The following is a 23588-nucleotide window of genomic DNA, read 5'->3' as shown; positions in this document are numbered from 1 at the left end:
TCTTTTTTTTATCTGCCTAGTCCATGTAGTTTAATTAGAGTAAATGTATTGTTGATGCAAGGGTGAACTTAAAGAGATGAGATGAGAGATGAGAGATAGAGAGAAAAGGAGGAGGGGCTACGGGGAGATGAGAGGCATGGAGAAAAAAGGGAAAAGGAGGGGGGCTGTGAAAAGAATCAAAAGATGATGAGAGGCAGGGAGAAAAGGAGAGAAAAAAAGGGAAAAGGGAGTGGGGCTGTGTGAGAAGATGATGAGAGGCAGAGAAGAGAGGGGGGGGCGTTAACTGCACTTTAGGTCTAGTGTTTTTTCTATTTATACTTGGTTTTTTTTTTAATTCTGGAATGGTTGAACCGATTTGGTTTGGTTTGGTTCAATCGGTTTCAGACTTTGGAAACCGAAACCGAATCGAACCGGGATTTTTTCTAACTATTCTAATCGGTTTAATCGGTTTTTTTTTCGGTTTGGTTTTTTCGGTTAATTTTTTCTCGGTTTTCTCGGTTTATTTGGTTTTTCAGTTTTTTTGCATACCCCTACAACTAATCCTTAAATTCACTGAATATTCTGCAAATCTAATAAACAAATAAAACACTATGAAGATAATAAACATTCATACTGAGACTCAAACCCAAAAGATAAAGACAAAAAAACCTTATCTTCACCGCTTGGTCACAAGCCTCAGCGCAAGTTCTATTTAGATCTTGGATGTCGAGGTGGACTTCGAGACCTATAATTATGACTTTGAGCTTGTGTCGGTTAGGTGACTTGTACATAGATACGGGGTCGTTTGGTTAGGAGTATAGACACCGAACCCATCACATACCATCCAGATTCTAGTTTTTTTTTTTTTATAAAAGAAACTCGATGCGTCTACAGAATAATTATAGCCAAAAACCAACAGTAGATGTATCCTCTGTTCGTCACTCTTTGTGGTTGCGCCGTCGAGGAGAGAAGGATGGGCATCACTGTCACGTTCCATAAAAGGAAGGGAAAGCAGCCGGAAGAGCACAAGATTCGGACTAGGAATTTTGCTTCTTTTTACTAATTACTGGTCCACTCCTGCTGGAGATAACGGGGAGGGAACCACCTCGCTTCACTGACAGTTTCTGCGCTACAACCTTCTCAATTATTTGCACCTGGGACCCACCACCCTCTGTTGGGCCCCAGTTCATGTCTTAATCATGGTGTGATTAAAGTATAGTGGACACTGGTTTCACTTCTCCCATGTAATCAAATTGAGCTTTGATTTTGGTTTGGTACGGTGCTTTAATCAGCCTCGTCACTCTTGATTGTGAGGTTCAATGAATTCTATGGCAGGCAAGTTCGGCATCGCTGTCCATTTATTATTTTTTAAAATTTTAAAATTTTTATTTTATTTTTTTATATATATTTTTACATCATTTTAATATGCTGATATTAAAAATAAATTATAAAAAATAAAAAATATTTTAATATATTTTCAAGTAAAGACACTTCAAAAATTAATTTTTATCACGCTTTTAAGCAACTAGTGTTATGACACGTGGCATCTAGTGTTCTAGTAGATAAAAATCTATAAAAAAATCTAATCTTGAGAGTGGTCCAGTAGGTAGATAAGTTTTTTCTATCTTTTTTTATTTTTTTAATGTCAAATCTTAAGCTTATTATTTAATAAAATCACTCGAATTGTGAATAAAAAAATCTTAATCTTAATTAATATTAAAATTAGTCTAAACATATTCTTTGATGATGAATAAAAAAACTAAACCCGCCTTTTTAATTCTGTTGGTCCGGAAACAGGCATGTTGGTGACATAAATATAAAAAATTTATGCTTGAATTCTATGGGGGTGTTTGGCTCCTGTTTTGATTAGAATTTTCAAAGAAATTAAAATTTATTAACTATATATATATTAATCGTTTTAATATATTAATATTAAAAATAAAATTTTAAAAATAAAAAAATATTATTTTAATATATTAAAAAAAAACACTTACATTATCACAAATATCCCCAGGGATAGCAAAGCTTGTGGGCTGAGGTGCAATTAACTGTTCAGCAATCAATCAATCAATCTCCATGGCAAGCGACAGCGACCTCTTCCTTCCTTGCACAGTACAAGTCAGTGAAACCTGTAATTGATCAGTGCATGTGGGGCCTTGTGTAGGGACAATGACATTCCTTGAAGACGAGGATTTTTTTACATAAAAAAATATCTTAGTTTATTAAAAGTTTTGGAAAAATAATAAAGGTTAAAAATATTTAAAAAATAATATAGTTTGAATACAAATATATTTTAGAGTATAATTTTTATATATAACTGTTATTTGGAATATCCATCGTGTCTCTCTATATATATACTTTTTATATAATCATTATTTGAAATAGTAGATTTTTAGTGAAAGTTTGAAAATATCTTTCGTTTGTAAATTAATTAACTTTAATAAAAATCAATTAAATATTTTATAAAGATTTAATGGTCAAAATATGAGATTAAGATCCAATGTTCAAGAAAAAAAGATGAGATAAGATGGTAATATGACAGGAGAGATAAATAACTAAAAAAAAAAAGAATCAACAGGAATATATGAAGATTCTATTTTCAACATACCTGATATAGTAAGAAAGATCTCAGCAAAACAAATGTAACTACATCTTTAAACAACATAAAAAAATATCATAATTAACCAAAAAAAATCATGGTAAATTATGACATTGTTTGATTGTTTTTAAATATACGGTTAGAATAGTCTTGTCGAGATCTTTCTAATAATATTGGATATGTAAAAAATAAAACTTCAATGTGTCTTCGATAACAATCAATATTTTTTAATAATTGAATCTTGAATTTCATTTATATCATTGAAACTTTGTAAAATTCTAGGTTGAATTTTTATACAAAATTAAGGATTGGATTAATCATTATGTTAATAATAATTATGATTAACTGTTATTCCCATTAGTAATTATGTTTGATTGTTTTTAAAAATAATAATTGTAATTAAATTGTGTTATTTTTTAATATTGTTTTAAACATGGATTAATTTTCCAGAACTTTTACTGGAATATTTTAGAATTCTAAAATACCCTAAAGACAGTGGGTATATGCTGTGCTGTCCATTATCCTCGTAGTGCTGTCCACGTGGGTTGAATTCTTGGATTTCCGAAACCCTAGAGCTAGACTCCTAGGTGTCACCTAAATGACGGCTGCAATCTCGGAGTAGCAGTAGATTGCCTCTGTGTTTTGAAAAGTTCGTGTAGAGATAGATACTCAATTACTAAACATTTACAAATATTGTTTGTTTTTGTCGTTGAGCTATATATTATTTTAATTTATTTTTAAATAAAAAATATTTTTAAAAAGTAACAATTATCAAAACACTAATAATTAATTAAAGCTACAATTATGTTTTTTTTTAAAAAATTAATATGATATGGAATATAAAAGGGAAAGTATGGTATCATGCGGCGAAGGCAGGATAACACTCATTTCAGGCTAAAAAAAGGCAAGCAAGTGAAAAGAATCTAGCTGTCCACTTGGCTGTCAATTCATTTCTTTATTTGATAATCATAGTTAGTTGTCCTTATGAACACTGGTCATAATGATGATTCAGATACATCAAGATTCAAGTCAGAATTAGTAGACGAAAACTGGAGGGAGACAGCAGCTTGATAGAATCATGAAGAGCTACATATACGTAAGCATATGACAACGGCGGAGGAGGAGGAGGAATTTAGATGGTGGTTAGTGATAAAAATTTAGAAATTAAAAATTTGTTTTTTTTGTGATTTTAGGTTGGAGTCTTGTGATTGTTCATATGATAATTACTGTAGGCCTATATGATCGTTAATTTCAAGACCTGTAAAATTAGTTGAGGTGCTCGCAACCTAGCCGGACACTTACGTTAGATTAAAAAAATATATATACGTTATTTTTTCAATTATTGGAAATTATTAGATCTTGAATGATAACTGTTCAAATTAACATGCTCATGCCTCATGCAACCCGTTAATTAGTATACATTTAAAAGAAAAAAACAAACAGGTTCTTCATCGCGGCAGTCGGCAGCCGAACCAGATGTGTCCAAGCTATATATATGCACGCGTGTTGGAAAAGAGATATATCCTAGCCCGATCACAGGAAAAGATTTAGCCTTTAGAGCCCTGTATTCTCATTTCTCGCCAATATCTAACTAGCGGGATGTAGTCGAGCGGGGGAACCAGGGCATCATTTCAAGCCACTTTTACCTACCCTCTTTAGGGCTCATGCTCATCGTTAATTGTACAATATCGAGTCCTGCCGACAAAACGGAGCTCATAGAACAGCGTTAGAACACATCCATACTCAATAGACGGCTCTCGTGATGTCACTCCCACGGCCCATCAATGAAGCCCCAGCTGGCGATAGGTGTTGTAATGGGTGATCCATTCTATCGTCGTCCTCGATCGTGTAAACTGTCGACATGGCTCATAAAGTTATGTATGCGTTTACGAGTTCTCGAGCAGAGGATTTCGGTCTCTAAGCTTATAAATTGTTCTTCTTCAACCTTTACGTACAAACACTCCTGCACTCTTTTTACGACATTTATATCAGAAGTTTGTGAGAATAATCAGAAGTTTGGATTATGATCAATCTTATTATATTTTCATAAACCCAATTAAACGCTAAAATTATAAACTCTAAATCTTAAATTCTCCTCATCAATCCAAGTACAGGCAAGCAGGGACGATTGAAGGGGTAGCCCTGGCTAATCCCTCCCGCTTCCTAGTATAATATATTTGGTCCTTTTTGTTTCAAAACTCTTAATTTAATCCTTAAATGAAAAAAATAATTGTTTTTCCATGAAAGAATAATTTTTCTTGACAAGTTTAACCCTCTAATATAAAAATTAGCTCTCCATCGTAAGAGATGACCGATCTAGTCTGATTTTTTTCAAAACAATTTTAGTCTAATTGTTCAAATATAAAATGTCACTAAAAAGGATGCATCTTTGACATTTCCAAGTATTTCCATCGACTTTCTTGCAGGTTAAAAAAAAATTGATTCTCCGTATCAGTGATGCTAGATTCGTCCTCGAAGGAAAGCCCATCCATATCGAAATTAGAAATTCAAAAGCTCTTTTATTTTGATGGCCTAATTTCAGATTCTAAGCTTGGTGAAGCAGGTTTGCATGGTAATACACCAAAAGCCTTTTTTGGTTAGAGCTTCTGTGACCTCTCCCGGGTTTTATATTTGGACAGGCTTCTTCTGGGCCCATTTGGAGCTGATTTCTATCTAGTCTGCCCTCTCTTAAAAGCTCCAAGATTCTTGGGTTTCTCTACTTTAGTTTGGTCTTGGTGGCAGCAGAAAAGTGTTTTGTTGTGAGCCTTATGTTTGGAACTGCATACGTGCACGAATTGGCAGCAAGGAACGGGAGAGAACAAGTCAGCTTATTTCTTGTTGCCTTCTTTTTCTTCGAATCAAACCCGTCAACTCAAAAGTTTCGCGCATGATTTTATATAGTTCACGGGACATCTGGTTTCAACTCACGAGGCCTTTAAAGGGGTCTTTGCTTTTTGGTTAGAAGTTTTGAACTTGAAAACAAATGTGCCTTCTCATCAATAAATAAATAAAGAGAATAAAAAGGCAAGTTGATCAAAGAGAGGAATGGAGGAGATGAGAGGGGCTCGACAAGGTGGGAGTAGTCTTGTGAAGGAGTTCTCACCTGCCTACTATGGGCTTTGTGCCGTTGGAGGCATGCTCAGCGCCGGTACCACTCACCTTGCTATCACTCCTCTTGATGTTTTAAAAGTCAATATGCAGGTACTTTTTCGTGCATGTTTTCCTTTTTCTCTTTTTGGTGACTTGCCTTGATCATCAACACTTTTTAGCCTTTTCTGTTCTTTCTTTTTTTTGGGTAGTTTTTTGTGTTTTGGTGATTGAACTGCATGATGGGGTGTTGAAGTTTTAACAGTACGACTATAAGAGGGTTTTGGTGGGTTTATCTTAACTGAAATCAATCAGGCTAATTATTGCTAATTATTATTAGGATCTTTCAACTAGCACCTGAGAAACTCTTTCTCATCATGTTCTCAAGGATTTTATGATGGGCCTTGGGTATGCTAGTCATTTATGCCTAATCACTTGTGTTTCATTTCTTAATTATTGCCACTGTTTATTTATTTTTGATTTTGTCCTTTCTATGACTGCTGAACGTTATGTGTTGTTATTTTGCCCTTGTTTAACATAGGATTCTCAAAATCTCTTCAGTTCTGGTCATATGCCTTTATTCAATTTTGAAACATTTGTTTATTTATTTAATTAGTTAAAGAAGCAATAATTATTAATTGGTAATTGGTCTGACTTTCATTCCGAGAGTGGAACTTTTTCTTCCATGGCATGCACCAGTGGTCTCGTAATCACTCTTCTTTCTCCATTGACGCAGCGCGTTTCAACTTCCAAGCGTGGTTTTTTCTGTCGTTATCCCTTAACCTTTGAAACTTGAATTGCCATATCCCATGTGTGTTGAATAAAATTTCCAAATGAGAGAGAGGAGAGCAATTTGGTTGATAAGGACAGAGCTATTAAGAGAAGGGGAAGAGTTTTACTTTTATAGATTTTATCATGGGCAGAGTAGGTTCGTTCAATGTCAAGGCCATAGGCTTTTTGGTTTTGAGCTTCATAGTTTTTCTTATTTATCTCTCATATAATTTACTTGAAGTAGATTAGATGACAGATTACAGAAGCATTATATTGCTGAATGAAACTAAATCCTGCTTAACCTGCTAGTAGACATTGCATTTCAAATTTTCAACCATCAAAATGACCTTTTAAGCAAATATTTCCAAATTACAACTGGAAGCAATCCAGTTATCTCTTCTCCAGCACTTTTCTTCTTTTTCCATGTTTCCACTTTCTCTGCTATTTAAAAGTTTTGAGACCACTCTTATAATATATGCTTTCTCTACTATAGGCGAATCCAATCAAGTATAACAGTATTTTGTCAGGGTTCTCTACCCTCTTGAAAGAACAAGGCCCTTCTTCCCTTTGGAGAGGCTGGTCTGGCAAGCTCTTTGGATATGGTGTTCAAGGTGGCTGCAAATTTGGCCTTTACGAATACTTTAAGAGGCTTTACTCAGATGTCTTGATGGATCAAAACAGGAATTTCGTATTCTTTCTCAGCAGTGCATCTGCTCAAGTATTTGCCGACGTGGCTCTTTGTCCATTTGAAGCTGTAAAAGTTCGTGTCCAAACACAGCCTACATTTGCCAATGGCTTGGCTGATGGGTTTCCAAAACTCTATAAAGCTGAAGGTCTCACTGGGTAAATTACCAGAGAACTTGATGGTCTTTCCTTTTATTCTTCTCCCATTATGTTTACTTTCATATTATTTTTGCAGTTTTTACCGAGGACTTGTCCCACTTTGGGGCCGCAACCTTCCATGTATGTAATATCACAGTTTCTCTGCATACTTGTAAAAAAATGTCAAGCTATTATAATTTTATGACTTCTATAGTTGTGAAGCCATGCTATTTGATTGATTTGATTGAGTGACTACTACAGCACTAGCCAGCTTAAGAGAATGTTTGAATCTAGCTAAAATATGATTTCAGCAAATGACATTATAGCATCTGCTACTTGTAATAATTATTTGTTCGTCTTGTATTAACCTTGTTTCACATCTATATGCTGTCTACTTTCCATTACAAGTGGCAGGAAACGAGTGACACACTTTGATTAGGGATCATGAAGATAAGATAGATCGGAGGTTTAGGGTCATTTTTGAATTGAAGTGACAGCAATACAGTATTTACTTTTAATTAAAGTGATGGATAAAGGAGCAACAAATGAAAATCTTTATCAATCCTGCTGCTTACTAGACATGGGTAAATAAACAGGAGAAGATGAAGTCCTGTACTTAAGATTAAGAAAACCCAAACAAAGACCAGTACTAGAGCCAGTTAAACAATCAAATAAGAAAATGATACTCATTAACTTATCTAGAAGCGTTAGTGCTTTCCATTGCATGATAGAAACCTTATTGTTTTGGTACTACAGAGATTTCAGGAGACAATGCAGGTACCGCCAATCAGTGGGATGTGTTTTTGGAGCAACTTACTATTTGTTGACTGGAATTATTGCCTTGATGAAGTTACTTGAGCTTGTATTCTTGTGTTTCCTTATCTATGTTCAAAAAGCTTTTTAACGTTTGTCTGGTTATTATTGTGATTGGCAGTCTCAATGGTAATGTTTACAACATTTGAGCAGTCAGTTGACCTAATATATCGCAACATTATTCAACGGAGAAAAGAAGACTGCTCCAGAAGTCAACAGCTTGGAGTGACATGTTTGGCTGGCTATGTAGCTGGAGCTGTTGGTACTGTGATTTCTAATCCAGCTGACAATGTTGTTACCTCTCTTTACAATAAAAAGGCTGAGAATGTGCTTCAGGTATGGCTTCTATCAACACTTGTGATTTCTGTCAGCTATGCGATGTAGGAGATTGATTGCATTTGATACATCTCTCAGGCTGTGAAAAATATTGGACTAGCTAACCTTTTCACTCGAAGTCTTCCTATTCGGATTGCAATCGTGGGGCCTGTTGTTACTTTGCAGTGGTTCTTCTATGACACCATCAAAGTATCAAGTGGACTGTAAGTGCATCTCATTTTTCATGCTATATCACAAATTCATAATATCAGAAATGTAATTTTGCTTTTTCTGTCAATGTTGGATCCCTGATGATTGGTAAGGAACTGCAGAATCACAGAATATGCTTAGGCTATTAGTTTGCAAGACCTGAATTGGCACTGCCAAGATTCATGTGTAAATCATATATTTGTTGGAGAAAAATATTTGAAACTTTTTGCCATGGAGTTTTAGAGTTCAAAAGGGAGTTTTCTTTTTTGTTCTTAGCAAAGGCATTTACAGCCTCAGGATGGCATTTTGTTTCTCAAAATATTTGAAACATTTTGCCATGGAGTTTTAGAGTTCAAAGGGAGTTTTCTTTTTTGTTCTTAGCAAAGGCATTTACAGCCCCAGGATGGTGTTTTGTTTCTCAGCTAATAAGTTCCGTTGTGCATTAGGATCCTTCTTCTATAGCACCCTCAAGAAGTTCTTATGATATGGATTGCGGGTTTCATATATATTTTTCCATCAGTCACATCCTGACAATGAGAAAGAAGGCATCATCCAAACAGTTCTTGAAAACTCATAATGGAAGATACCCTTTGTATGTTAAGTTCACTGTAAAAAGGTTTTCACATAGGCTCCATGAAGATAAACTTATATGATTTTTCCGAATGCAGCTAACAACGTAATAAAGAATTTTGCTTTCTGCAATTATCCTGCTACAATATGCAATAGCACATGCTCAGAATTTTGAGATATGGGCTGCTTGTTGATTTGTGTTCTTGAATGAATTTTTTCCCTTGTCAAACATACATTTTTCCTGTTGTTCATTCTACTTGACATGCTTGAAAATTCTTCAGGCCTACCACTGGAGGGCTTGGCAGACATCAGGAAGCCACCGATCTGTTAGCTTAAAAGTCGGGGAAGTCTCCATGTATGAAAGATACATCATCTCCTGTGGAAACTTGTGGCATTTAAATATCTTTCTGAACTAGGCATAGATTTCCTCCTGGACCCAGCTTAGATGTCATAATGTCACAGTTTTGTCCATTCTTTGATTGATTCTTTTCCTTGTGGCGGATAGCTGGTAAAACTGCGCTGTAATTCTCAACCCTCCCAGAATTACAATCAGTGGGGGTGGGAATCTTTTCAGTTTATTTACATAAATCATCTGTTTAGGTACTTACAAATGTTACCATTAATCACTGGAGATGTGCACAGATATATGCTTTCCTTCATTATATAGCATAAATGCTAAAGGGCCAATTTCGTTTCAGAAATAACAATGCTCTGATTTTGACCTGGTTGATCTCAATGCATAAATGGAGCAGGACAGTAGTTTGTCTTTCATGTTGTTTTGCATTTTTTTTCTTGTCAATGCAAAGATTTGATTGGTGAACAACATATTTTATATGCAGAGCAGCCACAGTCCATATTTTATAATTGCTTTCTTTGCAAAGTAAATCGTTTTCTTTTGTCGACACTGTAGCTTTCATTTATTAAACAAAGTCATGGCCTTATGGGATCTCCCTGAAATATCCTTTTATTTATCGGATATGCTTGCAGCCATTAACCACCACAGCTTTTTCTATTTTTAGTATTTATTTGGGAACTTATTAGATATTTTTCTAAGTATTTTTTTTGTTTAAAATACATAAAAATAGTATTTTTTATTTAAAACAGAAAAAAATTCAAAATTTTTGCAAAAATATAATTAGACAACAATATTTCTAATGCAGTCTTGTAATATTTAATGGCAGGCTTAGAGGAGAAACCCACGAAAGCTTAAGAACTTGAGAGAAAAAGAAGAAAGATAAGGTCGTGCATGCCTCGATCTAAACCCAGCTGAGAGGTGACTGTCCTATCGTCTGGAAGACGGTGGTAGATGGATGATGATGTCAGAAAAATGATGCTTGCACCAGATGGGCCTTACCTAGTTAGCCAGGATTGTTTGATTGACGTGCTCAACTTGGCCAACTAGGATGCAATGTGCCAATTTCCCATTTACCATCACCTCCTCCCCAGTTGACCATCCCTCAAAGCAGTTGGAATTCAACCTTTCTGCTTAATAATTTCCAAATGGCTGGCCAGTCACTCGTTCACACTGACCATGCCAAGCTGGAGGAGAAAAGATGAGAAATTTTGGAATAACAATCTCTTTTACTTTGACAAAATGATGGCTTCAAGTGATGGGTGTCCAAATCCTAAATACGAGTACTAACTACTAGTAGATACAATCATCACGTTGATAACTTTGTGTAAATCTTTTATTTAAAGTTCCAAGTTCTGACCACTCTACGCTCCCCCAGAATCCAAAGTCGAAAGAAATGATATACAATTAGCTAGTCTTATCCTATCTTTTGTGGATAATAGGCAGGTAAATTGCTCAAAAATAAAAATGATACAGTCAATAAAAAAACCCTGAAGATTACCATAAATGGTTGCCTAAAAGTTAACGCTAAGAGAGAAATGAGTGTCTAAATTTAGAACTTGCAAGGCTAAGTTAATCTTTCCTTAATGTAGCTGCAACATTTTGACCAGACCAATCTTAAAAAAGAAAACAGAAAATTCCATGTTGTCAGAGAAGATCCACTATCTCAACAGCACGTGAGAATGACGCACCAATCAAGTATATTCGGGGAGCCAGCGAGACTTTTACTCTCCAAGCACAACCCACCATGGGATTGTTATGCTGAGGTCAATGAACTTTTTGGTTGGTTAGCTTTTCCTGGAAGGAAATTGTGTAATAATAGGCAGAGATTAGAGGGGGGGGTGAGGGTAGAATTATGATCCTTGAAAAAAAAAAAAACAAAAAAAATGGAGGAAATTAAAGAAAACTGTCCTGTAGCAATGACTTGATTGAATGGTAAAAACAAAAGAAAACCAAAAATGTAAAGCCGCGTACCCTTTCTTCCACCAAAAAAATATAAAAAAAAAGAGAGAAGAAAAGAAAAAAAAAAGAAGAAGAAAAGAAGTTAGCTGGTCAGCACTCTCCAATCCGATGTTTCCCAGCAGCAACAAGAAACCCCATTTAACATTTATAACATCACGTTAATAAACAAACCGCTCTCCTGTTCTTCTAAGTTTTATACATTGGGTTCTCCTCATTTCTTCCTTTCTTTTCTACATACCACCCAGATCCATCTTTTCTTCCCCTTTATAATTGAAGACATAATATAGGTAAGTACTTAAGTGATCATGTCTTTCTTATGTTTGAATCCTATCACTTTCTTTAAATAGTTTCTTGTTTCCTTGGTGGGTTTTTCTGCTTTCGTAATTTGCGATGGTCTTGTGTTGTAAAGATTTGTTCTTGTGGGGGTTTGACTGGTACTTTCATCATCATCTTTTTGATGTATTTTGAAGAAAAATCTTTCATTTTGTTTAGTTTTTTTGCTCCCTTCTTCAAAAAAGGAAGACGGTATTCGTTTTCTGATGAAACAAACTGAACAGCAGGCTTGATCTGATGTTAGATACTTTCTAATCTTGGAAAAGGTTCGTCTGCCTGTATACGCACATGGAAATACATGTGTGGATTCTATGCACAATAGTATTAATATGCAGTGTTTGGATGTGTCAAGTTTCTAAATTTGGGTTTTATTTATTAATTGTGATGTAAAATTCGTCCTTGCAGTGTAATTGATGAGACTTCATTAGATGAGGACAGGGTGAAGTGATTCAAAGGAATTGTGGTTGTTCCATGGGCAATACATGCCGTGGATCTTTCAAAGGAAAACTTTATCAGGGCTACAATCAGCCCGACGAGCAATCCACCACCACTGCCTCCAATTCCAAGCGCAACGCCTCCTCTGATCACTCCAATTCTGAGTATTCCATTTCTAGTCTAACCCCCCAAGAACTCAACCCGAAGAAGGACAGCAACTTACCTCTCATTAGCCCCACCAAGAAAGATACGATAATGAGGCGCGGTGTTGATAACCAGGCTTATTATGTTTTAGGCCATAAAACTGCAAACATTCGTGATCTTTACACTTTAGGCCGTAAATTAGGACAGGGACAATTTGGCACTACTTATTTATGCACTGATATTTCCACAGGGATTGAGTATGCTTGCAAGTCAATATCCAAAAGGAAGTTGATTTCCAAGGAGGATGTCGAGGATGTTCGGAGAGAGATTCAGATAATGCACCATTTGGCAGGTCACAAGAATATTGTGACCATTAAGGGTGCATACGAGGATCAATTGTATGTTCATATTGTAATGGAGCTTTGCTCTGGAGGAGAGCTGTTTGATAGGATCATCCAAAGGGGGCATTACACTGAGAGGAAGGCAGCTGAGTTGACTAAGATTATTGTAGGGGTTGTGGAGGCTTGCCACTCGCTAGGGGTTATGCATAGGGATTTAAAGCCAGAGAACTTCTTGTTGGTGAATAAGGATGATGATTTCTCACTCAAAGCTATCGATTTTGGACTCTCTGTGTTCTTCAAACCAGGTATACAACGCATCATTTGCATTTTGTTGAACTATAAGCATATCGAGATACTAAAGATGTTTATATAAAAAGATATCAAGATGTGTTACTTCATTTAAATATTTATATGAAACGATTTTACAATTTCGATTGCATGTTTTTCTGATTAATAACTCTCCACATGTTAAATTCTGTACCTTTTCTTATGCTTTTGTTTTATGAATTTGAGTAATTAAATTTTTTGCTACGCATTCCTATAATTACTTGACAAGTATAGCGAATTTAATCGCACTTTGCTTCTCTAATTACATCAAATCGAATTATTGAGATATAGTAATGTGTAGCATTCTTGAAAACTTTTGGTACATGGTAAAACAATGTAATCTTGAGTATTGATGCTTATATGTGGTTTGTTCTACAGGTCAAGTTTTCACTGATGTTGTTGGAAGCCCATATTATGTTGCTCCAGAGGTACTCCTCAAGCAATATGGGCCAGAAGCAGATGTGTGGACAGCTGGGGTCATATTGTATATATTGCTAAGTGGAGTGCCGCCATTTTGGGCAGGTAGGTATTGTTCGGGATACTTCTATAAAAGCTAAGTTTCTTGTTCTCTGCAATTTACTGAAAATTTATCTGTTTGGATTTCAGAAACACAACAAGGAATATTTGATGCTGTGTTGAAGGGATATATCGACTTTGACTCAGACCCATGGCCCGTAATATCAGACAGTGCCAAAGATCTCATCCGGAAGATGCTTTGCTCTCAACCTTCAGAACGCTTGACTGCTCATGAAGTTCTATGTATGTCTGATGTTTCAATAATATCTTGAGTTGATCGATAAGTAGGCAGGCTGCTCTATCCAATTTGGATTTGTTATCTGTGTTTACTGTTGCTGCAACCCAAATGCCAGATAGCAGAATGACTATTGAAGGATGTGTAGTCTACGTAGCCCTTGCTATGTTTGCAGTGCTAAAAAAAATTGCGACTTTCCTTTTGGGCTCCTCTTAGGTCAATCACTTTAGGTTGCAATTAGTGCCTGAATGTCAAACATCATGTTGCCCTTGAATTACCACATTAGTTTGTGCATTGCGATCTTCAATTCACTGTTGTTCTAGAACTCACCACCCTCAAGAAGGTTTACTATCAAACATAATTTTGCAGAGTATGCAACTTTTGGACTTGGATCCAAAATCGCTCAGCTATTGTGTGGGAATTCCTTATCTGCATAGTTTGCTGTCTTTGTTAATTATTTGATTTTCAGCCAGACTCTAGATCAAACTGACATCTGTTTGCTTTACCAGGTCATCCTTGGATAAATGATAATGGAGTTGCTCCTGATAGAGCACTGGATCCAGCTGTACTTTCTCGTCTTAAGCAGTTCTCTGCAATGAATAAATTAAAGAAGATGGCTTTACGGGTAAGTGCATGTGCATGTTCATATGCATTTGATTCTTTAAGCATTCTAGATTCCAGTTGACTCACTTCATGAAGGTACTCAATCACTTGGAAAATATGGATGGTGGCATTAATTATGCATCTGTGTCACTTGTCCTCATGTAGTTTTTGTTTGTTTCCCACTTGCTCTCTTGGACTTATGTGCAGTCTATCATTTTAGCCGGAAAGCATACTTACTTGACTTTGAAACTTTACTTGCTACTTCTGAGGCCAGATGCTTGATCTTAACCACTTGTCGTGTTTTAGATTTGACTCTTTATACTGTACACATTCTGATGACTTCTATTTGCGTGTTTCATGTTATCAGGTAATAGCTGAAAGCCTTTCTGAGGAGGAAATTGCTGGTTTGAAAGAAATGTTCAAGGCTATGGATACTGATAACAGTGGTGCAATCACATTTGATGAACTCAAAGCTGGTTTGCGAAGATATGGCTCTACCTTGAAGGATGTAGAGATACGTGATCTCATGGATGCGGTATGATTTTTGTGTCAAAGCATGATATCTGCATGTCTGGTTGTTTTTGTACTTCTCCATTGCATTGCTTTTTCCCCTTCACATCTCCTTTTCTCCATTTTCACACGATTGTTTTTTTCCTCGTGATATGTGCATGCTTTTCTTCTTTATGATATTAAATCTTACTGTTATCTTCTAATCAGCTGATTAGTTTTTTTTTCCCCCAATTTCAGGCTGATGTGGACAACAGTGGAACAATCGACTATGGAGAATTTGTAGCTGCTACAGTTCATCTTAACAAATTAGAGCGCGAGGAACATCTTGTTGCAGCATTCCAATATTTTGACAAGGATGGAAGTGGTTATATCACGGTCGATGAGCTTCAGCAAGCTTGCGCTGAACACAACATGACTGATGTTTTACTTGAAGACATAATTAAAGAAGTTGATCAAGATAATGTAAGTCAGCTGCTGCTATATGCAAACAGATAGAGTCATTTGAGTTTTCAATTCCCCCAACTATTTGCTTGTTTCCAAACTTGTCTGATTTGGTCGTGTATGTGTTGTTTCAGGATGGAAGAATTGACTATGGTGAATTTGTTGCCATGATGCAAAAAGGCAATGCAGGAATTGGTAGACGAACTATGAGAAACAGTCTGAATATGAGCATGAGAGATGCACCAGGGGCCCTATAGCTTGGGAATATATGATGTACAGTACGTTTCAGCCTTTTGTTTTGGATGATTCCCATTTTCCATTTCCTTATATTTTACTTGTTGCTGGAACTGTCTCTTTACGGGGAATTTCTAATGCGCATTTCATAATTATTGATAATAGATGTTTGAAGGAAAGAAACATTTAATCAGCAATTATCAAATCAATGTTTTGGGTATTCATGTCCTTGACAGAATGGTTTAAGACTTTCTAATCATAATATTCTGTTATGACTAGTGAAGATTTAGAACATGCTTCCAAATGGAAAATCTAATGATTGTAAATTTATTTTTAGATTAATTATTGTGCAGTCTTAGAAGAAGACGGCACTAAAACTAAAATACTTAAGAGACATTTTATGGGGGGTACGTTTGGATACGATTGTGTAGTGATGTATGATTATCTACTGTAGTCATGTATTTTGAATCAGATCCACATTGGCAGGCTGCACAGCAGAGCTGGAAGATGCGGATGACTGGTGACAGAAGTTTGGGAAATGATTATAATTCCTTCCAAGTAACAGAAGATTTAGATTTTGGAAGTTCATGTGCTTGAGCATTTATCCACGTGCATTTATATTGCTGTATGACTGAGGAAAATGATTGTAAGCTTTGTAAACTTCAGCGTGAAGTGTTATTATAGCTGTTCAAGTTGATGAGTTAATTTGTTGTGCTCTTATTTAGGCTTTCTGTTGGTTGATTTTTGAAGAACAAGGATCTTTAAGGTTCATTTTTGTACTCCAGGCAGTGCATGGAACCCCGGGTTGAAGAACTTCACCGTATGCTAATGATGGGGGCTAACCCTATCCGTTTTTTATCATAGGAGTCTTGCATGATGAATTGAAAACCAGAAACTGGTCCTTGTAATTGTGAGTAATTGCCAAAGTTGATCAAAAAAGAAAATTTTCCAATATTACATGTTGTAATCTGTATTTGTGCTACAAGGAATTTGGAGAGAACTCATGCTATGTTTATTCTCCTTGGTGGCAAAAAACAATATAACATACCTCCACTACAAAAACCCCATCTCTGTGATTATTTTTGGCTTGAAAACAGCGTACACACTAAATATCAACATTCTTTTCTATGTATTACTAGTAAATTGAGCTGGTTTGAATGGTAGTCCCAGGCTAGACATCCTCTGAGATTGCAGTTTCCTGTGCGATCAAAATTTCCTGCAAATGTAACAAAGGCTGATGTTAAGAAAAACACAAACCTCTATAAGCATATTAACGAATGATCATAAATCCATCTGCCGCGGTTTCAGATTTATTTATTTGACGAAAAAAAGAAGAAAATGATGATGAATGCGCATAAGCAGAATTCTTGTTGCCAGAAAGACTATTAGTTAAATCGATCTCTCAGCTTAACATTAAAGGATGCAAGAGTTCTTTTGCCCTCAAATAGGTCACTGAGTCATGAGATTTCATGAACCTTCAGACAGGCCCAGAAAGAAAAAGGTCCCATCATCATCGGATGCACTGACCACCTAACTAGAGTGATTTCAAATCAATGATTGCTAGATGTTAAACTGAAGAAAAAACGTGTGAATCTCTGAGAGGAGTCAAATAATAGTAACAATCAGTCTATAGCAACTTGCCTTCAACTTCACATCGCTTGAGAAGATGCATCTTGATGTAACAGCGGATCCACGATCAAACAGCCATCCTACCTCACAGCAAGTTTCACCATCTTTGTTTCCCTTTAGTGAACACCACAATTGCCTGGGAAGCAAAATAATATCACGTTCATCTCTCACTGACTTCTGCACAATGTCATCTGATAGTTCTTGAAGCAAGACCTGGATTAATTAAAAAAATTAGTTGACTGTGTTTAGTATTCAGGGCATGGAGCGGGATTTGTTAACAAGTTCGAACAAGTTTTGAGTGATAAAACTAGCATAATTGTACCAGCCAACACATATCTAAAACTTCGGATTCAGCAGAACATTATCTATCTCTCTCTTTCAGTGCATGAGCACAAGGACTTGTGCAGGGAAGAATTCTACATCATTACTGGAAAGAAAAAATGAAGGGAAAAAAAAGGTTCTGAAAGAATTAATCCAATCCTTGTAGATGGAACAGTTTATATATCAGATATAGAGAAATCTCGTCTTGGGGAATGATATATAACATATTTCTTCTTTCACATATCTAATAAAACTTTGAATTCGCAGAAATTATGAACAAGGAGTTACAGAACAGATTCCAAGTAACCACTAGACAGGATAAGTCAAGATGAATTTCATTGATCCTGGATGAAATTAAGATAAAGGAGGGAACGTTGTGAACTCACATTTTGAGATGAATCAAAAGTGGCAACAGCGCTGGGACCTTGCCAAACACCAACAACTTCAGAAGCCCTCAAGGAAGTGGTAGACGCGAATGCTGAATCCCGGATAGCACATCCACCTAGTTGGTCACCATTTCTAAATGGCCCATACCACTGCTCGCAAAAAACTCTGATACTTTGTAATTCAATCGCTGTATTCGCTACATGAACAACCTGAACTATTCTCATACGAGACTCCTTATCTTGAGGATTGATCAAGCAATGCTCCAATTCCAATTGCTTACATTGGCCATTATCCACAATTGGCCAGACAGCCACATACGACCCACCTGATTGATATGCAAAGGCAGAAACATTATTCTCTACTCCTCCAACAACCCTTTCATCAATGCTATACCGAGTTGCAGCATCAGCTTCACATCCTACAGTGGGAAGTAGTTTGATGGTTTTATAAGTCATAAGAAAGTCCAGTGGCTGAGCAAGGGTGGGACATTGAGTCTGCCAATCGAAAACCTTAACCTCCCATTCCCTGTAAGCTTCAGGCACCACGGATTCAGGCAGTTCAATTGGCTTTCCTTCAGTTGTGAAGTCTGCTCCAAAGCCATCCCATTCACCAGATATTTTGCTGGCAAATTCCGACCATGCTATAACAACACAAGTTAAAGAGAAAACAATCCTCAATTTCCTTTCAATTTAATATTTACTCCACCATTTTAAGTTTATCAATTTTTTTTGCAAAAATAAACTCCTATACTCTACCATCATCCATACTGGGACATTAGAAGAAGAAAAAAGTGGAGCCCTATGATTTCAGTCCATTCAATATTTCTGTAACATCTACGGCAAGAAAGAAAGGAATAGCCTTCCACCCATCTCCTTTGGGTACTGCAATCCTAACAATTGTAAGAAAGATGAAAATTTATAAACAAGATACATAAACCTTCGTATTCCTGGAGAAGCAAAATGACCCATGTTCCCTTTTTGCGTTATTCTTCTTGGTCTAGGGGTGAGGTAATTAATTAAGCAGTAAAGATAAAATCATGAGAGAATTCTTTGAAGTCTGAGACAAGAACTTACGAGTTGTGGATGTGGTGGGATTGATGGTTTGCTGGACTGGAGCAGCTGAGACAGTACTACTGGTCTTTGCGACACAATTAGATGTAGTTGGAAGTTTGTATTGGAAGGGATGGTGGAGTGAGTTATTAGTGTGTTTGTTGTTGTTTCGAAGTTTTGAGATTAATGGCAAAGTGATCGTAGGAATAGAAGAAGCAGCTCTGTTGTTTCGGGAGATTATGCTGCTGCTGCTACTGGCAATCCTATTTCCTCCTCCTCCTCCTGCTGCTGCCGCTAATGCCATCATCTGCTGCTGCTGCTGCTGCTTCTTCTTCTTCTGATTCTCTCTATCTTATCTTTTTAACATAAAGAAATAAAGTGTTGTAACTCAACTCTGAGCACACATACAGTTTGGATTGATTCCTTCCGTTGCTTCTGGTACAAAAGTTAAAGTACAGACAAGACAAAACAAATCAAAACAAAACAACTGAGAGAATATTATTTAATCCTATGTTTTACTTTTGTGTAGAGTAGAGAGAGCGTTAAGAGTTTTTTTTTTTTTTAGCATATTAAAATAAACATTATATTTTTTTAATATGAAATAAAAAAAAATTATTTAAATATTTCAATTTAAAAGATAATATATTATCTTTTTAATATGAGATAAAAAATATTTTAAAATATTCTTTTAAATTTTATTATTTATAACATGTATAACTTTTATTTATACAAATTTGTTTTAATTTTTTTATATAAAACATTAAAATTTTAAATATATTTTTTAATTTTTCTAGATTGATCCGTAAAATCTAAAACTTGATCTTTTGATCAAATCAATTCTCAAATTAGATTTGATAACTTGCTTGAGAGTTGAGAGTCATAATGACTCTCAAACTTGTATTATTTTTTTAATTTTTTTTGCAATGTATTTTTTGTTTTTAATTTTCTTTTACTATGCTAAAAAAAAATCAGGGATTTAACGTAAAAAAAATTAGTAGAGAGTTGTTTTAAGGCCCAAATATTAATGAAGCTGGCACCATGTAGCCTTAATGGGCCTATTACTGGTTGTTAAAGGTCCAATACTCATTTTAAAAAATCAAAACAATGTTTTTAGAATTAATCTGAATTTACTGGATAAATTTCTTAACTTTAACATTCAAGTTTGCTGAGAATGACTGTACTCGTGCTCTCCGGCGGGTAAATATTACAATATATATATTGATTCTCATTTTTATTTGAGAGATTGAAATAAAATTATGAATGTAATGAAAATTTTCTTTGATGATAGATGATTATCTAGTCCTTTTACATTTTAATTAAAAATAAATAAAAAGAAGAAGGGTGACATGCTCTGTTTTTTTATGTAAATTAGATTACTCACACCACATAGGTGGTTTGGGATAAACCACTTCCTTCATTTTATGAAAAATGTTAAAAAAAAGATTTAAATCATAAGTTTGTAGCTTTTGATTGGCAATAATTTTAGTTTTTACTATATTATTGGTTTACTATGGGTTGGATAAAAAAAACTAAATATATAAAAAATATTCAGGTATTACTAATATTTTTTCTTACTAAAAAATTAAACAATTTAAGTATTGATCCAGAATGATATGATTGACTTAGTAAGTTTAAAGACAACCCAAACACGTAATAAAAATATAATTTGACTCAAAACAATTCAAGATAATGTTTTTTTAAAAAAAACATAGATTAAAAAAAATCAATAATAAAATGAATAGTATTATATGAAGTGGTGCATAATAAAAACACCATCTCTTAGAAAAAACACAATTTGAATAAATAATGTTATGTCAAGTGAGTTATAGTAAAAACACAACCTCTTTTAATGTATTGTTAATATACTATTCAATTTTTTTTTTAAAAAAAAGGATTCAGTTTTTTAAATAACTTTTTTTAATATCATTTACGAATAAAATTTAGCCTATTCTACATAAATTATATGTAAATTCTTTGATTTTTAGATTTAAACTTTAAGACTCATATTTACAAATTTTTTAATTTTTTTTTTGATAACTCGGGATGCCCGGACCAGTTTACAAATATATCATATCAATGTGAAATGTGCGTTTTTAAGATAGTTGGAGCAAGGAATATAATCAATATAATATTAATATACAATCTTGATTTGAATATAACTCTTACTATACAAATAAAAGAAAAAAAGACATGTAAATTGGTTCCACAATTAATCTTTATTATTTATATTGTATATAAACACATACAATATAAATTGTGAGAACAGAAAAAGTATATAAATTGTGATTGCTAAGGCTAACCAAGATTTGTCTTCATCTCTCCCTTTGTACTTGTGTACAAAATTTCCAAATCATGCCTGGAAGAGCCGACTTGGAAATGGACCGACGGAAATATGAGAACAGCATGAGTATATAATATCCGATATTTATTAATTTCACCTCGCCGACTATTACCATGGTTAAAGGAAAGGAAAACCTCAACCACCACTACTTGCATGTCTCAACTATATAAATAAAAAATATATATAATAAAAATAATACAATATTCGTCGGTGACCATTTCATGACCCAATGATGGGGATTCATGTGACGTGCCTTTTTGTGTCGTTGGTCAAAATACATCTTGTACCAATTTGTCTATGCTTTCAACAAAGAAAAGAAAATCTGCACCGACACTTTCAAATATATATATATATATATATATATAGTTGATGGAGGAAGCTACATGTACGTACGCAAAATCTATTCAGGGTGATGAAGTTTTAGAAATTCTAATTAACTTTGAAATAATATTTATGTGTTGGATAATCAGTTAATATTTTGATTTTAATAATTTAATTTATTTTATTTAGCAAATATATAACTGATAGTTTGTACCTGATACCTGATAGCCAAGATGACTGGTACCTTGACTAAACTCAAAGGAGCTATGCTCTTCCCATGGTTGAGCCTAAGAGGCTGGGCTCTTCCCTTGGCTAAGTCCAAGGGAGTTGTGTTGGACTGAGGCACGTTGCCTGAGATTGTGAATATTTTTTTTTATCTTCAGAGAGTTTTTTAGACCTATTAAATTTAGGTGCATTAGTAGTCATCTAAGTCTTTGTGATATTAATACAAAAGGACTTACAAAAATACTTGGTTACCATGACAAGTTCGTCGAGTTTTCTTCATGTAAGAAGATAGGTGGAAACCTCAGGTAATATACCGAAGAGCCCATGTGCAGAGGCACAAACCATGTTTAAAATAATAATTTCTAAGTATGTAAAGAGGAATCATGGAGGAACTCATACTTGAAAAATTTTTCAGGAGGATAAAGTGAAACCATAGAGGAATCCATACTTGAAAAAATACTTCAATAAGAGTTGTGGTCGTCCAGTAGGTGGAACTCATCCTTTTGTATATCATCAAATCCCCTCAAGTCCTGGTGACACATTTTGGCATGTACAAGTCGCTATAAAAATTATGGGCATAGCCTTAATGTATTGTCGTGGAGTGTAGTCATGGGTATAGTCGTAGGCATAGCCATAGACGTAGTCGTGGTGTCGCTGCGAGTGTTGTGGGTGTAGTCGTTGACGTAACTGTGAGTGTAACCGTTGGCTTAGCTGCTGTCATGTTGTTGGCATAATCATAGACATAGCTATTGGTATAACTACCATTGCGTTAGGGATTCATCAACCATGAAAATAATTTTTGAGAAACAAGAATAGAGTGGGTTTTTTTATTCAGTTTCTCACATACAATGCCAATGATGGTGTCCTAAAAAATCCAAATAACTTAAAAGCAAGGTTTATGTGTTGAATAATCGGTTAATCTCTTAGTTCTAGCAATCTAATCTTTTCTTCCTAACTAATGTGGCTATTAGTTTGTACCTGGTGTCTAGTAGGCCAAGATGCCTTGTAGCTGGTACCTACAAAAGATTTTTTTTTTGTAGATTTTGGTACTCTTAGATGCTTAAGTATTTTTTTAGAGAAAGAAAATTCACTGATATTCTAGATAGATAGACTCTGAAAATATATATTTAATAGATAATAAAGATTGTGAATTTAAAGCTTGAAAGGATTCGTGAGATATTTATAACTTATAAGTTTTGTTATTTTATGGAGAGAAGAAACTAAAATGTTATTTTATCTTTATAACATTTAATAAGAAATAAATATGGTAGATTCTTAAAAAAAAATTATATATGAAGAATATAATACAAAATGTATATGAGCTGACAAAAATTGGGCTCTTCCTTTCAGCGTTTTCAAACCCGAAAAAAAAAGAGCTAGATCTAAATATGTTATTTGAGATAGTGAATTTTTAGAGCTCACGCTCTTCCCTTCAGCATTTTCACTAGCTAAGTCCAAAAAGTCTCTTTTCTTGGCTGACAAAAAAAAAAAAGAGGCTGGATCTAAATATCTTATGAGAGATCGTGAATTTTTAGAACTTCAAGCCTCTCTTAGGCACGTCAATTTTAGATTCATCAGAGACTATAGAGTAGGGAGGTCCCTCGATCTCCATTCCTGTCTCATGGATGTCATGTGGAGTAATGCCAAAGAAGAAATTCAAGCCGCTGATTGTGCAGCAGCGAGTAGGGAAGAGATGGATATCCGTCGCTAGCATTA

The 23588-nt window shown here is 34.9% G+C and overlaps 3 protein-coding genes across 7 annotated transcripts; 2 read left to right on the top strand and 1 right to left on the bottom strand.

Moving 5' to 3' along the window:
- Nucleotides 1-5318: 5318 nt before the first annotated feature.
- LOC133699562 (mitochondrial phosphate carrier protein 1, mitochondrial-like) lies at nucleotides 5319-10880 on the top strand. The gene is made up of 7 exons (XM_062122858.1): nucleotides 5319-5779; nucleotides 6930-7279; nucleotides 7356-7399; nucleotides 8193-8407; nucleotides 8486-8610; nucleotides 9448-9521; nucleotides 10348-10880. The coding sequence occupies exons 1-6, from the start codon at nucleotides 5624-5626 to the stop codon at nucleotides 9500-9502; spliced, it is 945 nt and encodes a 314-aa protein (XP_061978842.1). The 5' UTR covers nucleotides 5319-5623; the 3' UTR covers nucleotides 9503-9521; nucleotides 10348-10880.
- A 567-nt stretch (nucleotides 10881-11447) lies between these two features.
- On the top strand, nucleotides 11448-16553 carry LOC133699560 (calcium-dependent protein kinase 26-like). 5 transcript variants are annotated; one of them, XR_009843296.1, is made up of 10 exons: nucleotides 11451-11767; nucleotides 12219-13038; nucleotides 13439-13582; nucleotides 13667-13819; nucleotides 14321-14436; nucleotides 14782-14949; nucleotides 15162-15386; nucleotides 15500-15643; nucleotides 16086-16245; nucleotides 16325-16553. XR_009843296.1 is itself a non-coding variant. In XM_062122855.1 (9 exons), the coding sequence occupies exons 2-8, from the start codon at nucleotides 12285-12287 to the stop codon at nucleotides 15620-15622; spliced, it is 1683 nt and encodes a 560-aa protein (XP_061978839.1). In that variant the 5' UTR covers nucleotides 11448-11767; nucleotides 12219-12284; the 3' UTR covers nucleotides 15623-15638; nucleotides 16086-16304. The 5 variants fall into 5 exon arrangements, 4 of the variants coding, with proteins under 4 accessions (XP_061978839.1, XP_061978840.1, XP_061978838.1 ...); XM_062122855.1 differs by lacking the exon at nucleotides 16325-16553 and having other exon boundaries at nucleotides 11448-11767; nucleotides 15500-15638; nucleotides 16086-16304; XM_062122856.1 differs by lacking the exon at nucleotides 16325-16553 and having other exon boundaries at nucleotides 11448-11767; nucleotides 15500-15638; nucleotides 16072-16304.
- On the bottom strand, nucleotides 16527-19411 carry LOC133699561 (uncharacterized). The gene is made up of 4 exons (XM_062122857.1): nucleotides 19010-19411; nucleotides 17936-18576; nucleotides 17241-17441; nucleotides 16527-16815 (listed from the first exon to the last, which is right to left on the bottom strand). The coding sequence occupies exons 1-4, from the start codon at nucleotides 19290-19292 to the stop codon at nucleotides 16771-16773; spliced, it is 1170 nt and encodes a 389-aa protein (XP_061978841.1). The 5' UTR covers nucleotides 19293-19411; the 3' UTR covers nucleotides 16527-16770.
- Between the last annotated feature and the right edge of the window lie 4177 nt (nucleotides 19412-23588).

This window comes from Populus nigra, chromosome 7, assembly GCF_951802175.1.
Source record: "Populus nigra chromosome 7, ddPopNigr1.1, whole genome shotgun sequence".
NCBI lineage: Eukaryota > Viridiplantae > Streptophyta > Magnoliopsida > Malpighiales > Salicaceae > Populus > Populus nigra.
This window is presented reverse-complemented; position numbering and strand designations above follow the sequence as displayed.

Excerpts from the sequence above, each read along its gene's own strand:
- LOC133699562 (XM_062122858.1), top strand. The coding sequence starts at position 5,624 with ATGGAGGAGATGAGAGGGGCTCGACAAGGTGGGAGTAGTCTTGTGAAG. Across the intron at positions 7,280-7,355 it reads AAAGCTGAAGGTCTCACTGG|TTTTTACCGAGGACTTGTCC; the intron begins GTAAATTACCAG and ends TTATTTTTGCAG. Across the intron at positions 8,408-8,485 it reads AGGCTGAGAATGTGCTTCAG|GCTGTGAAAAATATTGGACT; the intron begins GTATGGCTTCTA and ends TACATCTCTCAG.
- LOC133699560 (XM_062122855.1), top strand. The coding sequence starts at position 12,285 with ATGGGCAATACATGCCGTGGATCTTTCAAAGGAAAACTTTATCAGGGC. Across the intron at positions 13,820-14,320 it reads GACTGCTCATGAAGTTCTAT|GTCATCCTTGGATAAATGAT; the intron begins GTATGTCTGATG and ends TTGCTTTACCAG. Across the intron at positions 15,387-15,499 it reads AAGAAGTTGATCAAGATAAT|GATGGAAGAATTGACTATGG; the intron begins GTAAGTCAGCTG and ends GTGTTGTTTCAG.
- LOC133699561 (XM_062122857.1), bottom strand. The coding sequence starts at position 19,292 with ATGATGGCATTAGCGGCAGCAGCAGGAGGAGGAGGAGGAAATAGGATT. Across the intron at positions 17,442-17,935 it reads CTTTTGATTCATCTCAAAAT|GTCTTGCTTCAAGAACTATC; the intron begins GTGAGTTCACAA and ends TAATTAATCCAG. Across the intron at positions 16,816-17,240 it reads CAAGCGATGTGAAGTTGAAG|GAAATTTTGATCGCACAGGA; the intron begins GCAAGTTGCTAT and ends TTACATTTGCAG.